The sequence below is a fragment of the Macadamia integrifolia genome, chromosome 2 (genome assembly GCF_013358625.1).
Source record: "Macadamia integrifolia cultivar HAES 741 chromosome 2, SCU_Mint_v3, whole genome shotgun sequence".
Lineage (NCBI taxonomy): Eukaryota > Viridiplantae > Streptophyta > Magnoliopsida > Proteales > Proteaceae > Macadamia > Macadamia integrifolia.
In genome coordinates this window covers 15,207,311-15,222,253 of record NC_056558.1, presented here as the reverse complement: position 1 = coordinate 15,222,253, position 14,943 = coordinate 15,207,311, and the positions used below count along the sequence as shown (strand labels likewise).

General features: G+C 37.9%; 2 protein-coding genes across 3 annotated transcripts in view; one reads left to right on the top strand and one right to left on the bottom strand.

Moving 5' to 3' along the window:
* Positions 1-290: 290 nt before the first annotated feature.
* Positions 291-2,949, top strand: LOC122062523 (2-oxoisovalerate dehydrogenase subunit alpha 2, mitochondrial-like). Its single transcript, XM_042626168.1, has 9 exons — positions 291-428; positions 547-685; positions 832-1,014; positions 1,363-1,520; positions 1,633-1,732; positions 1,809-1,920; positions 2,011-2,150; positions 2,282-2,467; positions 2,550-2,949. Exons 2-9 carry the CDS (start codon positions 575-577, stop codon positions 2,715-2,717), a joined length of 1,158 nt encoding a protein of 385 aa, XP_042482102.1. The 5' UTR covers positions 291-428; positions 547-574; the 3' UTR covers positions 2,718-2,949.
* Positions 2,950-4,124: 1,175 nt separating this feature from the next.
* Positions 4,125-14,943, bottom strand: part of LOC122062507 (SAL1 phosphatase-like) — a 23,251-nt gene continuing 12,432 nt past the window's right edge. Inside the window, exons 5-8 of one of the 2 annotated variants that reach the window (XM_042626151.1) lie at positions 14,107-14,317; positions 13,923-14,021; positions 12,939-13,092; positions 4,125-4,559 (exon numbers count right to left, since the gene is read on the bottom strand). In XM_042626151.1, the coding sequence (XP_042482085.1) occupies positions 4,387-4,559; positions 12,939-13,092; positions 13,923-14,021; positions 14,107-14,317 (637 nt within the window). In that variant the 3' untranslated portion in view covers positions 4,125-4,386. Of the gene's footprint in view, positions 4,560-9,095; positions 9,489-12,938; positions 13,093-13,922; positions 14,022-14,106; positions 14,318-14,943 lie in introns of those variants that run through there. The other variant, XM_042626156.1, reaches the window with a different exon arrangement.

Sequence of the window (14,943 nt, the reverse complement as noted above, 5' to 3'; positions counted from 1 at the left end):
ATTTCGACACTTTGAATCCACCAAAGCTCAACAGCAACTCGATTTATCATACGAGTATGATGATGAAAATCAGGTACTAAATTTTAGTGATGGTAAAATCCTATAATTTCACGTGTATACTCGAAAAGGTAAAATCCTATAGATTACACAATCATGATAACACAAATTCCCTTTTTCTTTTCCATTATGATTTCCCTTCCCTTCCCTTTTCTGTACTTGCAATCAACAGAGCCACAATAAATTCATTTAAGACTTTTAGTAATTCATGTTTCCTTGAAAACCATGTTTCTCTGTTTCTGTGAATTTCAAATTTTTTGTGGGTTTTCCTTCTTTGGAGGTTGAGTAAAAGGGGGATTGTTATCATCTCTGTATGCGACGAAGTTTGAATTCTGAAGATATCCTACGCAAGCACATTAACTTTGATATCAGTATGAGATTCTATATTAGATCAGATTTTGAAGTTTAATTCATTATTTGGATAGAGATGTAGGTGCTTGAGATAATCTATATTATATCAGATTTTGAAAGTTTACTTCATTTTCTCAGGTCTTGGATTTTCCAGGGGGGGAGGGTAATGGTGACTCCTGAGATGAGATTCATATCTGAATCTGCTGTGAAGAGGATAAAATGCTATCGTGTTCTTGATGACAATGGGCAGCCAATTATAGGCAGCAGTTCTAAAGAGGTATTTCTCTCCTTCTACCACAAATGATCTATCAATCAAGTTCAGAGATTAAACCCAGTACATCATAGTAAGAACTGAATAGCCTTATCAATTCTCTAATAAAACTTTACCTTGTCTGATGATCTTTTAAACATAACTTTATCAAGGTAAGCAAGGAAATTGCTATAAAAATGTACAGGGATATGGTCACTCTTCAAATTATGGACACCATTTCCTATGAAGCTCAGAGGCAAGGAAGGATCTCTTTCTATCTTACTTCAATTGGAGAAGAAGCCATCAACATTGCATCAGCAACTGCACTTATAATGGATGACATTATTTTGCCTCAGGTGTGAAAGATGTGTTTATATATTAAAGCATCCAAGAATGAGACTGTTAGAATGATTCTGATGATCCCATCTCTTCAAACATTTGGACGATTAAAATATTGATGAATTTTTCAGACAGTTCTGGGAATGTGTTTGCCATGATCATCCAATTAGGCCTATATTGAACCAGGTGATTTCTTCAATGGTGTGTCCATCCTCCTGCCCTGTTTCTCCTATACAGTGGAGGAAGGGAGGAGAGATTAACCCATTATTCATTATTCTCACAGTAGTCAAAGTATTCTTCTCCATTTCTTCTATTGTTCAATAGCTCAACAATCTTGTGACAGTGAATGATTGATCTAAATGCAGTATAGGGAATCAGGGGTTCTCATATCTCGTGGCTTCACTTTGCAAGAATTCGCGAACCAATGCTTTGGGAACAAAGCTGATTATGGTAAAGGTCGGCAAATGCCAATCCATTATGGATCTAACAGGCACAATTACTTCACTGTATCATCCCCAATTGCGTAAGTTATCAGCCTTGCTTATAGCAGAGTATAGAGATTTAGTATCTGGTATTTATCAACTTCCATTCATAAAAATCATGAACAGAATTTCATTCCTCCGTGTGTTTGTTAGTACACAAATTCCACAGGCAGTGGGTGCTGCTTATTCTTTGAAAATGGATGGAAAAGTTGCATGTGTGGTCACTTATTTTGGTGACGGTGCTGCAAGCGAGGTTGGTATACAATGAATGTAACACTTCTGAAACTGATTTTGGTTTTTTCCTCTCTAACATCTGAATAATTTGGTAGGGAGATTTCCATGCTGCTTTAAATTTTGCAGCAGTTCTGGAGGCACCAGTTATTTTTCTGTGTCGCAATAACGGATGGGCCATTAGCACCCCAACATCAGAGCAGTTTAGAAGTAATAGCTTCACCTGCCATGTTTTCTCATTCTTCGTTGGTTCCCTGGAATTGTGGTTAAACATTAAGGTTTATTTTGCGGCATTGGCAGGTGATGGTATTGTGGTTAGAGGTCAGGCTTATGGCATGCGTAGCATCCGTATAGATGGAAATGATGCCCTTGCTGTCTATAATGCAGTTAAAGCAGCTCGTGAAATGGCCATAAGTGAACAAAGACCCATATTAATTGAGGTGCCAATGTCATTTATCTGATATTGACTCTTGCCAATGTTGGTTCTGTGATATAGATTATTGTTCTGGTGTTAGAAACCTCAAGTTTGTTCTTATGTCTTTCACTTGACTCCCCATGTTCCTAATTGCAGGCCCTTACCTATCGAACTGGGCATCACTCTACATCCGATGATTCCACCAAGTATCGCCCTGTCAATGAAATCGAACACTGGAGAATGTCAAGAGACCCTGTAACTAAATTTAAAAAATGGGTTCAAAGGAATGGTTGGTGGACTGACAAAGATGAATCAGAACTCCGAAGCAGTGTAAGGAAGGAGGTAATATGTTTAATATGCCTATAGCTTCTCTTGATCTCTTTAATGTGGCCTTTTAGTTTTAACTGAATATACTTTGTTGCAGCTATTGCATGCGATTCAGGTTGCAGAAAAAGTGGAGAAACCTCCACTAGAAGACTTGTTTACCGATGTTTATGATGGTTGCCCATCAAATCTCTATGAGCAAGAAAGAATGCTCAGAAAGACCATCAAGAGACATCCACAAGACTATCCCCCTGATGTTCCTGTTTAGACAGCTATGTGGAAGTATGAATGAATGGAGTCACTCCATCCGAGAGCAGGAAGTCCTTCAAATCTATTTCTCCTAGTACAACTTTATTAAATAAGATGTGTTGTGCCTTGTTTAGGCACTTCGAAGGAAAGAAAGATATAAATTAAATTATGAGCAATGAAAAGCTTAAACAGAACCCATTGTGATCTATCATGAATGAATTCAATAAAACATTAGACCACTTATAAATCAAGTGAAGTTCCTTTCAGCTGTTCTTCAGCTTGCAACTTGAACAAACCCTAAAGCATTTTAACAATCAGGCTGGAATTGAAATTAGCATTTCAGCAGCATAACATAGAGCAAGTGTTGTCTTCTCAAATATTTGATTATGGGTTGAAATAATATCAAGTATCTTTTGATAGTACCAGTAGAACTTACTAAATGGCCCAATATTTGCAAGATCATGGCATAGATCTCCTGGATAGAAATCTAATATGATCATATTAATCACTTGTGCAATCTGTAGATTCATAAAGTGGGAACCATACAACACATAAGTAACCAGATGATTGATATCAGTAACCACCAACATTTTCATCATCTTCTTCCATTCCCATATTTTCTCATAAAAAAATTGAAAGGGGAAAACAAAGAAAGAGAACAATTCCCGATCTCTGGAGTATATGTTTCAAATGCGGGAATCTCATACTGGCCTTCAAGACACCACTCTTACAAATGTAATACGAATTTGTGGTGTTCTTGAAATTTATCAATAGCCGACCCCAATAAGTTGGGATAAGGTTTTTGATGTTGTTGTTATTAAAATTAATCAATATTCTCAAGGGTACAGGTGAAATTGGTTTAGGGAGGAACAATCTGTAACTGCAACTGCTGAGTTTTGGGAAATAGAGAAATCTGTTTCCTTTGGGAGTGCAGTTAATATTACAGGCATATGAAGATCATCCAATCAAGAAACTGATGTTAAGTTATGAACATCATTCAAACAATGAATCTGGGAATGAGTCATTAATCACCTCAGATAAAGCTACTCAGTACACTTGCTGAAGGCCCACCATAAATGTGGTTAAGTGGCAGTCCAGATTCTAAGCTCTACTCCAAGGATTACAACTAGAAATTCAGGATCAGATTGGACTCTGCCAATCCAATCCAGATTGGCTGATCCTTACTCGATCTTGAGCCAAGTTTTGGGGGAAATGGGGGTAGCCTTACCTGGTCAAACAATTTTTTAGGGAATTAATATTGTACTATAGACCAATCCTGATCTAATCCCAGTACTTGAATCCTTCAATACAAGAACAGAGCAGAAGCTAATGTTGTATGATCACTGGAAGATATGAAACTGACACAAGTTCGCTGATACATTTATTCTAATGAATTTTCTCATTAATCATGTCAACAACCAAAACAGACATCAATTCAGCATTTTTATTCTTTCAAGTGCAAAAAGAAGCATGTCATTCAAAAAGAAAATGGAAGCTTGTTGTATTTCAGTAGCTACACAACAGAACAAAGTATTACAGCAGCAAAACAAGAGCTGCTTCTCACATGCATTGGGCACATGGAGAGTTAATCTTCATCCAAGTGCAAACGGCTTTCATCCAGTTACACAGATGAAGCCATTTAAATCAGCAGAAGAACTATTGAAAGAGAATAACTACCATTAAAACAATCACATGGATGAAGCTGATGATTGTGCTTCATTCAGAGAATCTCGAACAGCCTTCAAGAGCAAAGGCATCAACTTTTGGTTGGTGACTATGATGCCTGTGTCTAGATCCAGGAATTTACCCTTAGAGAAATTCAAAGGATTTCCCGCAGCATCTGTTACCACCCCACCAGCTTCTGTAAAACATCAACAAACATAAGTCATTATATCTGGAGAATAAGAGTAGTTTCACTTCCAAGGAACAACAATGCAAGCTCAATATTCATTGCAAGGGAAGGAATATATAATGATTTATACTTGGAATATACCATGAAATACACTCAGGCTTTGATGGACAGCTTTCAAAGTCATAATGTTTCCTCAAAGACAGTTTTAACTTTCAAACCTTATTTTGAACTGTTATACAAGGACCCTGTTAAGTTGGTAAGAAGCCTGAGGCACTCAAAGTGGGTTACTGATCCCCAGAAAAGAACAAAAAGGGCATATCTTAATTTTAACACCAAGAATAAAATACTTAGTGCACCAAAATTGGAAGATATAAAACTGAGAATGGCACTGGTTGTTTCATCGAATCTCATTACAAACTTCTCGTTTCGTCTTGTAGTCATCTTCTCCGGTCTCAACGACATCATTGTTAAATTTAGGGGGGGGGGGGGGAAGAAAGGTACATTCTAACAGTCTCCACTTGCAAGAAACTTCGTAAACATAACTAGGTTTCATCAAATTTCACATTCAGTAAAAGCTGAAAGCTCAAGAAGCATGGTATTTGTTACAATCCCAGATACCTTGTAATCAAACCAAAAGAAAAAGAAAGAGAGGCAAGAAGAAGAAGAGAAGAGAGAAGAGAGAGGTACAACCAAAGGAGACTCCCAAAAGATGAGAAGAGACCTGCGATCTTTCCAAAATAGGTTGATCGCAGGTTTTAGTCCTTTACTTATATTAAAATAATGCTGAAAGTAAAAGTCAATAGCACCCCCATTGCCCAATTACAAGAAAAGCCACATCACAGAAATATAGGAGCGGTGGGACCCAAAATACCCCTATTGGCCCCTATCAATTTTAGAATTTAGCGCATACACATCACCCATGCTCAGCTTGGCACAACCATTACGAAAACTAGGAGCAAGCAGTGACTTAGTGAACATATCAGCCAACTGATCTGATGAAGGAACAAAAGGAGTCTCAATCAACTTCTTCAGAACAGCATCACGAACAAAGTGGCAGTCCACCTCTATGTGCTTGGTCCTCTCATGGAAAACTGGATTACTAGCAATGTACACCGCAGCTTGGTTGTCACAATACATCTGCATAGGCTTGGTCACTGGAAATCCCAACTCCAAGAGTAAAGATCGTACACCGTAGCCACATTAACTCAGCAGCGGTATGAGCCATAGCTCTGTATTCTGCTTCTACACTAGATCAGGCAATGGTATTGCTATGCCATGTAACCAAATTACCTCCAACAAATGTACAATAACCAGTGGTAGATCTCCGATCATTAGCAAAGCCGGCCCAATCAGCATCAGAGTAGCCAACTAGTTCCATATGCCGATTAGGACGATAGATCAGTCCTTTTTTCTAGGAGCACCCTTTAGATAACGAAGAACACGGACAGCAACATCCCAATGTACTTTCTGATGAGACTGCATGAACTGACTGAGGACTCCAACAATATAGGAGATGTCAGGACGTGTTATAGTAAGATAAATCAGCTTGCCAATCAAACTCCTGTACTGATGCACATCCTGAAGAAGTTCGCCATCATTAACACCAAACTTTTGGTGACGATCCATAGGGATATCAACAGGTTTGGATGCAAGCATGCCAGTATCAAATAAAAGGTCCAACATATATTTCCTTTGATACAGACTGATCCCTTTCTTACATCGGATCACCTCAATCCTAAGAAAATAGTGGAATTGGCCCAAGTCCTTGGTCTGAAAGTGTTGTTATAGATAAGCTTTCACTTCAGAAATTCCTACCTCATCATTACCAGTAAGAATAATATCATCAACATAAACTACCAAGATAACCAATTTATCACCTCTGCGACGAACAAAGACAGAATGATCAAAATAACACTGAGAAAATCCATAAGTAACTATGGTAGCACTAAACTTGTCAAACCATGCCCGAGGGGACTGTTTAAGTCCATAGATAGCCTTGCGTAAGCGACACACACGACCTTTATTCTCTCCCTGAGCAACATAACCAGGAGGTTGCTACATATACACCTCTTCCTGTAGATCACCACACAAGAAGGCATTCTTAATGTCCAATTAAAACAAGGGCCAATCAAAGTTGACAGCAAGAGAAATAAGTAGACAAACAAAGCTCAGTCTAGCAACCGGGGAGAAGGTCTCAAAATAATCAACTCCATATGTCTAAGTATACCCCTTGGCAACCAGACGGGCTTTCAACCGCTCAACAAAGCCATCAAAGTGATACTTAACAGTGTACGTCCAGCGACACTTCACCAAATCCTTACCAAGAGGTAAATCTACCAGACTCTAAGTACCACGACTCAAGAGAGCATCCATTTCTACATCCATGGCAGCTTTCCATCCAAGAATAGTTAGGGCATCATTATGGGTGTAGGGAATAGGGTTAGTAGAAAGTGACAAGGCAAGACCATGGATGGGAGAGGGCAGAAGAGACAAGGAAACAAAGTTATCAATAGGATGCACAACCATAGATTTTTTAGCGCAACAACGTGTACCTTTCCTTTGAGCAATTGGTAAGTCATTAGGCGGAGGAGGAGGAGCTTCAAAAGAGAAAGGCAACAGTGGAAGAAGTGAATCATCTGGAGTATTGGTTTCTCCACTCGACTCTTCAACCTTCTTCCTGCACTGATAAACCTGTAGAGGAGGTGAGTCACTGGCACTAGGCACATCAAGGAAGGGCATGAGATATGGAATGGGTGGAGGAGATGGAGAAGTCCACTCCATACCAGACTAGGACACCTGAGGAGAAAAGAATGATGTGCCTTCAAATGTCATATCGGCACTAACAAAGTTCCTGTGAGTAATGGGGTCATAGCACTTATACCCTTTCTGAATACGTGAATAACCCAAAAAAATGCACTTAGTAGACCTAGGAGACAGTTTATCTACTTGCACATGCAAATTATGGACAAAACACACATAGCTATAGACTCGGGGAGGAATATGAAAACTTGGCAAAGTAGGGAACATAATAGAAAAATGGGACCTATCTGAAAGCACTGAAGATGGCATACGATTAATCAAGTGACATGCAGTTAAAACCCCATCACACCAAAAATGCTTAGGAACAGACATGGTTTTAAGTATCGGTGCGTATCGTGCCGTATCGGTAGGCATCGGCACAATACATACCGATACGCTACAAGGAATTTTGGACCTCTTTTTGTGTATCGGCGTATCGTACGTAGCGTATCGTGTCGTACCAATACGGAGGATACTCTACGATACGAACCTTTGAAAATCTGAAAATTCCCAAGAGTATCGGTACGTATCGAAGGTATCGTGCAGTATCGAGCCGTATCGTACTGTATCGGTATGATACGGCTACTTAAATGTGAATTTTTTGTTGTTTAAAACAAACACTTCACACTCTCACCAACAGTTTTCTAGATTTTTTATATGTTATGTAAAAACAAGTGTTCTACAACTTCCATGGAAATTTTTTATTTTTCTCAAAAAATTATATTTTTTAAATTTTTTTATTCCCAAATTAATTTTTATTTTTTTTAAATCCCCAAAAATTTTTTTTTTTTAGAAAATTTAGTTCATTCAACTCTTAAAAATAATGTCATAACTTATAATTACTAAATACATGATTTCAAATGAAACCCACATTTTTTTCCCCAAAAAAGTGAGAGTTCCAATTTTTTTTTATTTCTCAGATCTACTCAAATATATTGGTCCACACTTTGTTGATTTTTTATATGTTCTTTAAAAACATTTAATCTACAACTTCTATAAAAAAAAATTTAATTTTTCTACAATGAATGGGAGACCCACTACCATAAATATTTCGACTGGGGTAAATATTGTGCCTATATTCGACAAGTGCAAAATATCATCGTAGTTGCTCCTATTGAAGAAGAAGGTCTTAGCCAAGGATTTGAACCACCACGACACTCTTCACGGCACTCATCACAGTGGCAATGGCAATGAGGAAAGAAAAAACTGTAAGAAACTCAAACCTCATCATTTTGAACATTTTCAACTCAATATATTTGTCTATCAATACGATACCCTCTACTTAATTATTTATGCATTCTACATGTTATATATAGTTTTTTTTAACTATTTTTTTATGCAAAAGTGTATAAAAATGTGTTCCCTATCCATTTATATGAGTATCTTTAGCGTATCTTAGCGTATCTCCGATACGATACGATACCCTCTGATACGTATCTTAATTTTGACCGACCGATACGGTGACCGATACCGATACTTTAATCCTTGGGAACAGACATATGAATCATAATAGCACGGGTAACCTCGAGTAGATGCCGGTTCTTGCGCTCTGCTACCCCATTTTGCTGTGGGGTATAAGCGCAACTGGTTTAGTGTATCATCCCACGATTGGTACAAAAATCAGAAATATCAGTTTGAGCATATTCTAAAGCATTATCAGAACAAAAATTCTTAACCAAAATGCCAAATTGAGTTTTTATTTTATTATAGAATTGCTAAAACACAAATAAAAATTCAGATCTATCCTTTAACATGTAAAGCCATGTAAGGCGAGAATAATCATCCACAAAAGTCACAAAATAACGAAAACCAAATCCATCACTAACTCTGCAAGGACCCCATACATCAAAATGGACTAAGGAAAATAAAGACAGACTACGAGACACAGAGAGAGATGGGAAGGACACACGGTGATGTTTTCCCAACTCACAGGCCTCACATTCTAACCTAATCACAGACTTAAAACTAGGAAATAAAAGTTTCAACCTAGCTAAAGATAAATTTCCTAAACGACAGTGCCATTGGAAAGGAGTCACATCCCCAACAGCAGTAGCAGCAGAAGAAGTATGAGAACCACAGTTGAGATAATATAAACCATCTATTTCATGCCCCTCCAATCGTCTTCCTCGTGTGAAGATCCTGAAAAACACAGTAAGAGGGAAAGAAGGTTACTGAGCAATTTTATGAGCTAATTAACTGGCTCACAGAAAGAAGACTTAATGGGAATTGTGGAACATGTAACACAGAAGATAAATTCAGTGAGTATGTGAGTGATATAGTACCATGACCGAGAACCGGTGTAGAAACACCGTTGGCAAGAATAACAGATGTAGAACTAGTATTAAAAGAAAAGGTTTTAAAAAGTGATGACTTACCAGTCATATGGGCAGAAGCACCTAAATCAATGATCTAGGGGGTAGATGTAGTGATAAGAAGGGTTGAGGTACCTGCATGAGCTAAGGTGGCAGCGGATGTAGACCCACCATTGGATGTATTAGAGGATGCCTCGAGAGTGCAAGCGCTAAAGCAACTGATTGATGTCATCGCGTAGACTAGTAGATGAATCTCCTGAAAAGGGTCTCGGTTTAGCATCAATGAAAGACATTGTGTCAGTACCATCATCTGACATTGCATGATTGGCTAACTGGGTTGCCCACTCTGGCTTGCCATGCTTTGGCCAACAAGTCTCTATAGTATGGTTGGGCTTCCCGTAATAAGTGCACTGACGGGATGCACGATCAGAAGGCTATCCACTAGAACCTCGACCAGCCGATCCACAACCTCCCCCATGACCGCAACCACGTCCACAGTTGGCAAGGAAGGCAGAATTGTCTATAGAAGACTAATCAGATTTAGTTGATGAAGTGATACGCTACAGTCGCGAATAAGTGTCATTCAGAATAAGAACAGTATCGCCTGCAAGTAAATGGCCCTTCACTGCCTTCAAATCATTATTCAAACTAGCCAAAATTTTGGAAACGAAAAACTCATTCCGTTGAGCTTTCAATTTGTCAATGTCTGTGGTCAACGGCTGGATAACATTAAGTTCCATACTATTCCACAACCAGATTAAAATCAAAGCATTCTCCTTCATCCATTCATCATAACCCTTATCAGATGATGAAGGAGAATTAGAAGTAGTATACTTAAGTTTATCCTTGGCCATAAGGAAAACCTTCACAGATTGAGCCTAAAGTAGGTAATTCGAGCTTCCCTTGAGCTTAATAAAAGTAATTTGGACATTGACATTGTCCGAGGCAGATGCAGTAGTCACACAGGTAGTAGACTTGGTCTCAGCCATTAGAACCAAAAATAAAGTAGACAAATAGAGTCGCCAATATCTGGCTTTCACCCAAAAATACTTCGCCCACAAATAAAGTCACCGATATCTGGCTTTCACCCAAAAATACCAAGAAAAATAGCAAACTAACCTGAACCACAGCGACTGGATATCTGGCTTTCACTCAAGAGACCCAGATTCAATAAAGGAAAGAAGATGGTTGCGGTTCAAGTTCTTTAAATCTTTAGCATAGTACCAATAGAGTATAATCCATACACCAAATAAATCACTCCATGTGATTTAATCCATAGTAGATGCAGCAATAGGTGGCTGCACACCAGAAGATTTCAGCGCAAAACCGAGATCAGCAGGGAGGATTTTGAAAAGCTTGATTTGATTACAGACGCTCTGATACCATGTTACAATCCCAGATACCTTGTAATCAAACCAAAAGAAAAAGAAAGAGAGGAAAGAAGAAGAAGAAGAAGAGAAGAGAAGAGAGAGGTACAACCGAAGGAGACTCCCAAAAGATGAGAAAAGATCTGCGATCTTTTCAGAATAGGTTGATCGTAGGTTTTAGTCCTTTACTTATATTAAAATAATGCTGAAAGTAAAAGACAATAGTACCCCCATTGCCCAATTACAAGAAAAGCCACATCACAGAAATATGGGAGCCGATAATACCCAAAATACCCCTATTGGCCCCTACGGTTTTAGACAGTATCAACTATCAACATACTAGATAGGCAATCTTTATCCATACATGTCTTTTTTATTAAGAAATTAATTCCATATTCCTTCTTATTTCAACATCAACATCAATGTGACTATAAATATCTATACCATTATAGGGTCTGGATATTTAGACCTGAAAGTCAACCATGAGTCTTCCTTCAGCTTTTTGACAGAAGAATGGCAGAACAAGATCCACATAGCCAACCCCATAAGTTGGATAAGGATTTGAATGAATAAAGATTTATCTAGTTTCAAATTCAGCCACACTACTCAAGCCATTTTCATGATTTCCAATCCACTCTATGGTTACCTTGAAAATCTCATTTACATAACCAAACATTAATCCTATAGTCCAATTTCCTTGAGCAAAATGCTCTATTTGAACATAATCCCACCACCACCACAGCCACCCACCCCCCCCAAAAAAAAAAAAAAAGAAAAAAAACCTGGAGGCAGCAATTAAGCCGGGCCTTTAATCTTGCAATCTTTAGGTTGAAATGAAGAGCTCTCAGCGACAGCCTCAAGCTCAACTCTCTTAAGCATTTCATGGAAGCATAAGAACTTAAATTAAGAAGCTTCTTTGAAAATTAACATAAGTAACATGTCACATAGGCAATAATTAATGGATCAACTCAACAAACCATAGCTTATTGACCTGATAAAGGAAAAATAGTTCAATGAATACTAGGTATGAACTGGGGCTCTAATTTGCTATTAAAGAGAAGTTCTCTCACATTATTGTAGAGGGAGACAAATCATGTCTCATAGTTTTGATGATGATCATGAAAAGTGAACTTGGACATTCGTACATTTATTTGGACATATGAGACACTTGGCTTCCCAAGCAACCTCCTTGCTCCAATGGAGACCACGGTGAGTAAATGATTTAGCAGACACGTTGGCGAAGCAAGGGTGGTGAGGCCAAGGATGTTTTATGAGCATAGGGTTGTGAGATTGTCATTTCTGTATTTTCCTGTGCTTTGTAGGGGCTAGGAGCTTTTTCCAATACCAATATATTCTTTTTTCTTTTCCCAACAAATTCAGTTAATTAGAGTGAGTGAGTAGGTGTGGAGTGTCTTTGTTAATTTTAACAACATCAAGACCTAAACACCTTCATTTAGGGAAAGAAACCTGCGAAGTATATTCATTTTTACTTTCCTACTGAAAACTATTAGGATTTAAAAATATAAAAATAATAAAATAATAAAAAATAATAATAATAATAATAAAGCTTATTTTTTTTCACTGATGTTCTGCATTTGGTACATAAATATGTTATTTAATACGTAGGCCATGCCAATGACTTCCCTTTGAGAGGCCAAAAATATAAAACCTTGCAGGCTGTTTTACTATATTGCGAAAATTTGGTAGAGACAACATTGTGTTTGTACAAACATGTGCAAAACCAAATAAGAGAATTTACTAAATACTCCAACAACTTGAACAAGAAAATCACTTCCAAGTCCACATACAAACAGTGTAAACTATTACAATATTTTCCTCCCCAACCATAAGTACCAAAATAGGGAATGTGAAGCAGAAATTGTTTTTATTGGATAAGTTGTTGTGTATACCTGTAACAACAATGGACCCAGCTGCATGGTCCCATATCTTCTCACGATATCCTTTATGTGGAAAACGTAAGTATATTGCTCCATCTCCCCTGGATAATGCCCCATACTTTGCCTGGCTATCTATTCTAACAGGAGGTGCTTGGACACCAAGTTTCTAAGGCAAATATGACATTAGTGGCCAATCAAATACATATGAACATGAAGTAACATTTATACATTTAAACATGTGTGTGTGTGTGTGCATGTCAAAGTCTTTAGTCCAGGGTTTGAAGTGTTTGAGGACTTTTAGAACAGTCTGGGTGCAAACTCACTGCAGTCCCATGTTGTTGAATCTTGGGACCCACCACAGGTTGGACCCAACCAAAAGATCGACTAGAAGAAAAATCAGCTTTAATAGATGATCACCACCATGTATTTTTTTCAAGTATTAATTTGTAAAGGGAGAAACTATCCATTAAAAGCTTAAAACAAACATAAAGGCAATCACCATGATTCATGGTTTCAGGTGCAGGTCTCTGGGTTGATGTGGGTAGAAGACAGTTCTGTCCAGGCCCAAAAACTTAAGACAAAAGGTTTTGGCTAATAACACTCCTCCAACTGATATCTTCAAATTTTTCACATGGCAGCCTCTTCCTTGGAACCCCTTTTTAACCTAGGGTTCCAAAGAGAGGGAAAGGAAGCGGAGAACTTGTAGTGCGACTCTCAAACCAGAACCAGAGACTCTGATAACAAGTTGCAATTTAAACTAGTTGAAGAGGACATGAGAAGAAGAGAGGAGATGATAATGAGACATAGAAGAAGGTTGGCAGTAATGACTAGGGCAGATAAATGATCCCTCTCCCCTATATTCATTCACTTGCTAATATTACATCATAAGTTACATGTATACTCCCATTCTAACATAAGGTAGCGTAAGGAAAAAGCACAATACAACAAAATAACAAAATACCAAAAGTACCCTTATTACATAAACTCTTAACATACCTTTGCTATAGAACCAGATAAATCATGCAAGGAATGCGCTGCTTCAAATGATTCAAAAAATGAAGCTTCTGCTGGATTATCAATGGCACTGACATTCACCTGAAAAACACACAAACGTTAAAATCATCAGAGACCCAGTGACCAACTTGAATGGATTACTGAAACATCTTGTATGTGTATTAACCTTTATGGGTGAAGAACCATCCAAGGACTCCATATAGGTCCCACAACCAACTTTAGCATAGAAAAGGCAACCAACTTGGTTTTGAGAAGAATGCTGATCATGACTACCAATTGATGCAAGAGGAAGATTTGGACAAGCCAAAACACCCAGAACTACTTTTCCTTCATCTAGCAGTGCTAATGCTATTGCGTATTGATCTCCTCTTAGAAACCTAAAATCCAGTCTCATGAATGTAAGACAACCTAACAAAAGAAGCTCATAGAGTGTCACAGAGACCAGAAACATATAAACAGTTGGATGGCTGCAAGCAACAGAATATAAGGGCAAGTAACAAAATGGGAATACACTAAGAAACAGACATGGAATTCCCTTCATTTGTAAACAATTTAAACTTGGATCCTGATTGATAACAAATCGAAAGCCCAACAGAAAGATAGGACGAATCTCTGGAAGAATATCATACTACTTCAGTGTTAAAGAATCAGGTATTTTCTGAATTTCTTATGGTTAAATTAAGCTTGCAGTTACATAAGTAACTACCATGTTATGGTTGCAAATGGTGACAGCCAAACTCTGCCAAACCTTTACTGGACTTCTTCCCCAGTATCCTGTCTTCCTCAGCTCTTCATAGGAATAAAAAAAGAACAGAAAACATCTTATGATTAATCTTTTGCTAATAAAGAATACCAATGTACCATAATCGCATTGGAAAAATAAAGTGTCTACTGCTGTTTTAGTATATCTGCCAGATGACCCCTTTTTTTTTTTTTTTCTTTTTTTTTTTTTTTTTTCTCTTTTTTTTTTTTGTGTGTGTGTGTGTGTGTGTGTGTGTGTAGC

Bases quoted from the DNA above. Each gene is read 5' to 3' on its own strand.
- LOC122062523 (XM_042626168.1), top strand. From the start codon at position 575: ATGGTGACTCCTGAGATGAGATTCATATCTGAATCTGCTGTGAAGAGG. The intron at 686-831 runs GTATTTCTCTCC...AACTTTATCAAG, and splicing joins TAGGCAGCAGTTCTAAAGAG to GTAAGCAAGGAAATTGCTAT. The intron at 1,015-1,362 runs GTGTGAAAGATG...ATCTAAATGCAG, and splicing joins ATGACATTATTTTGCCTCAG to TATAGGGAATCAGGGGTTCT.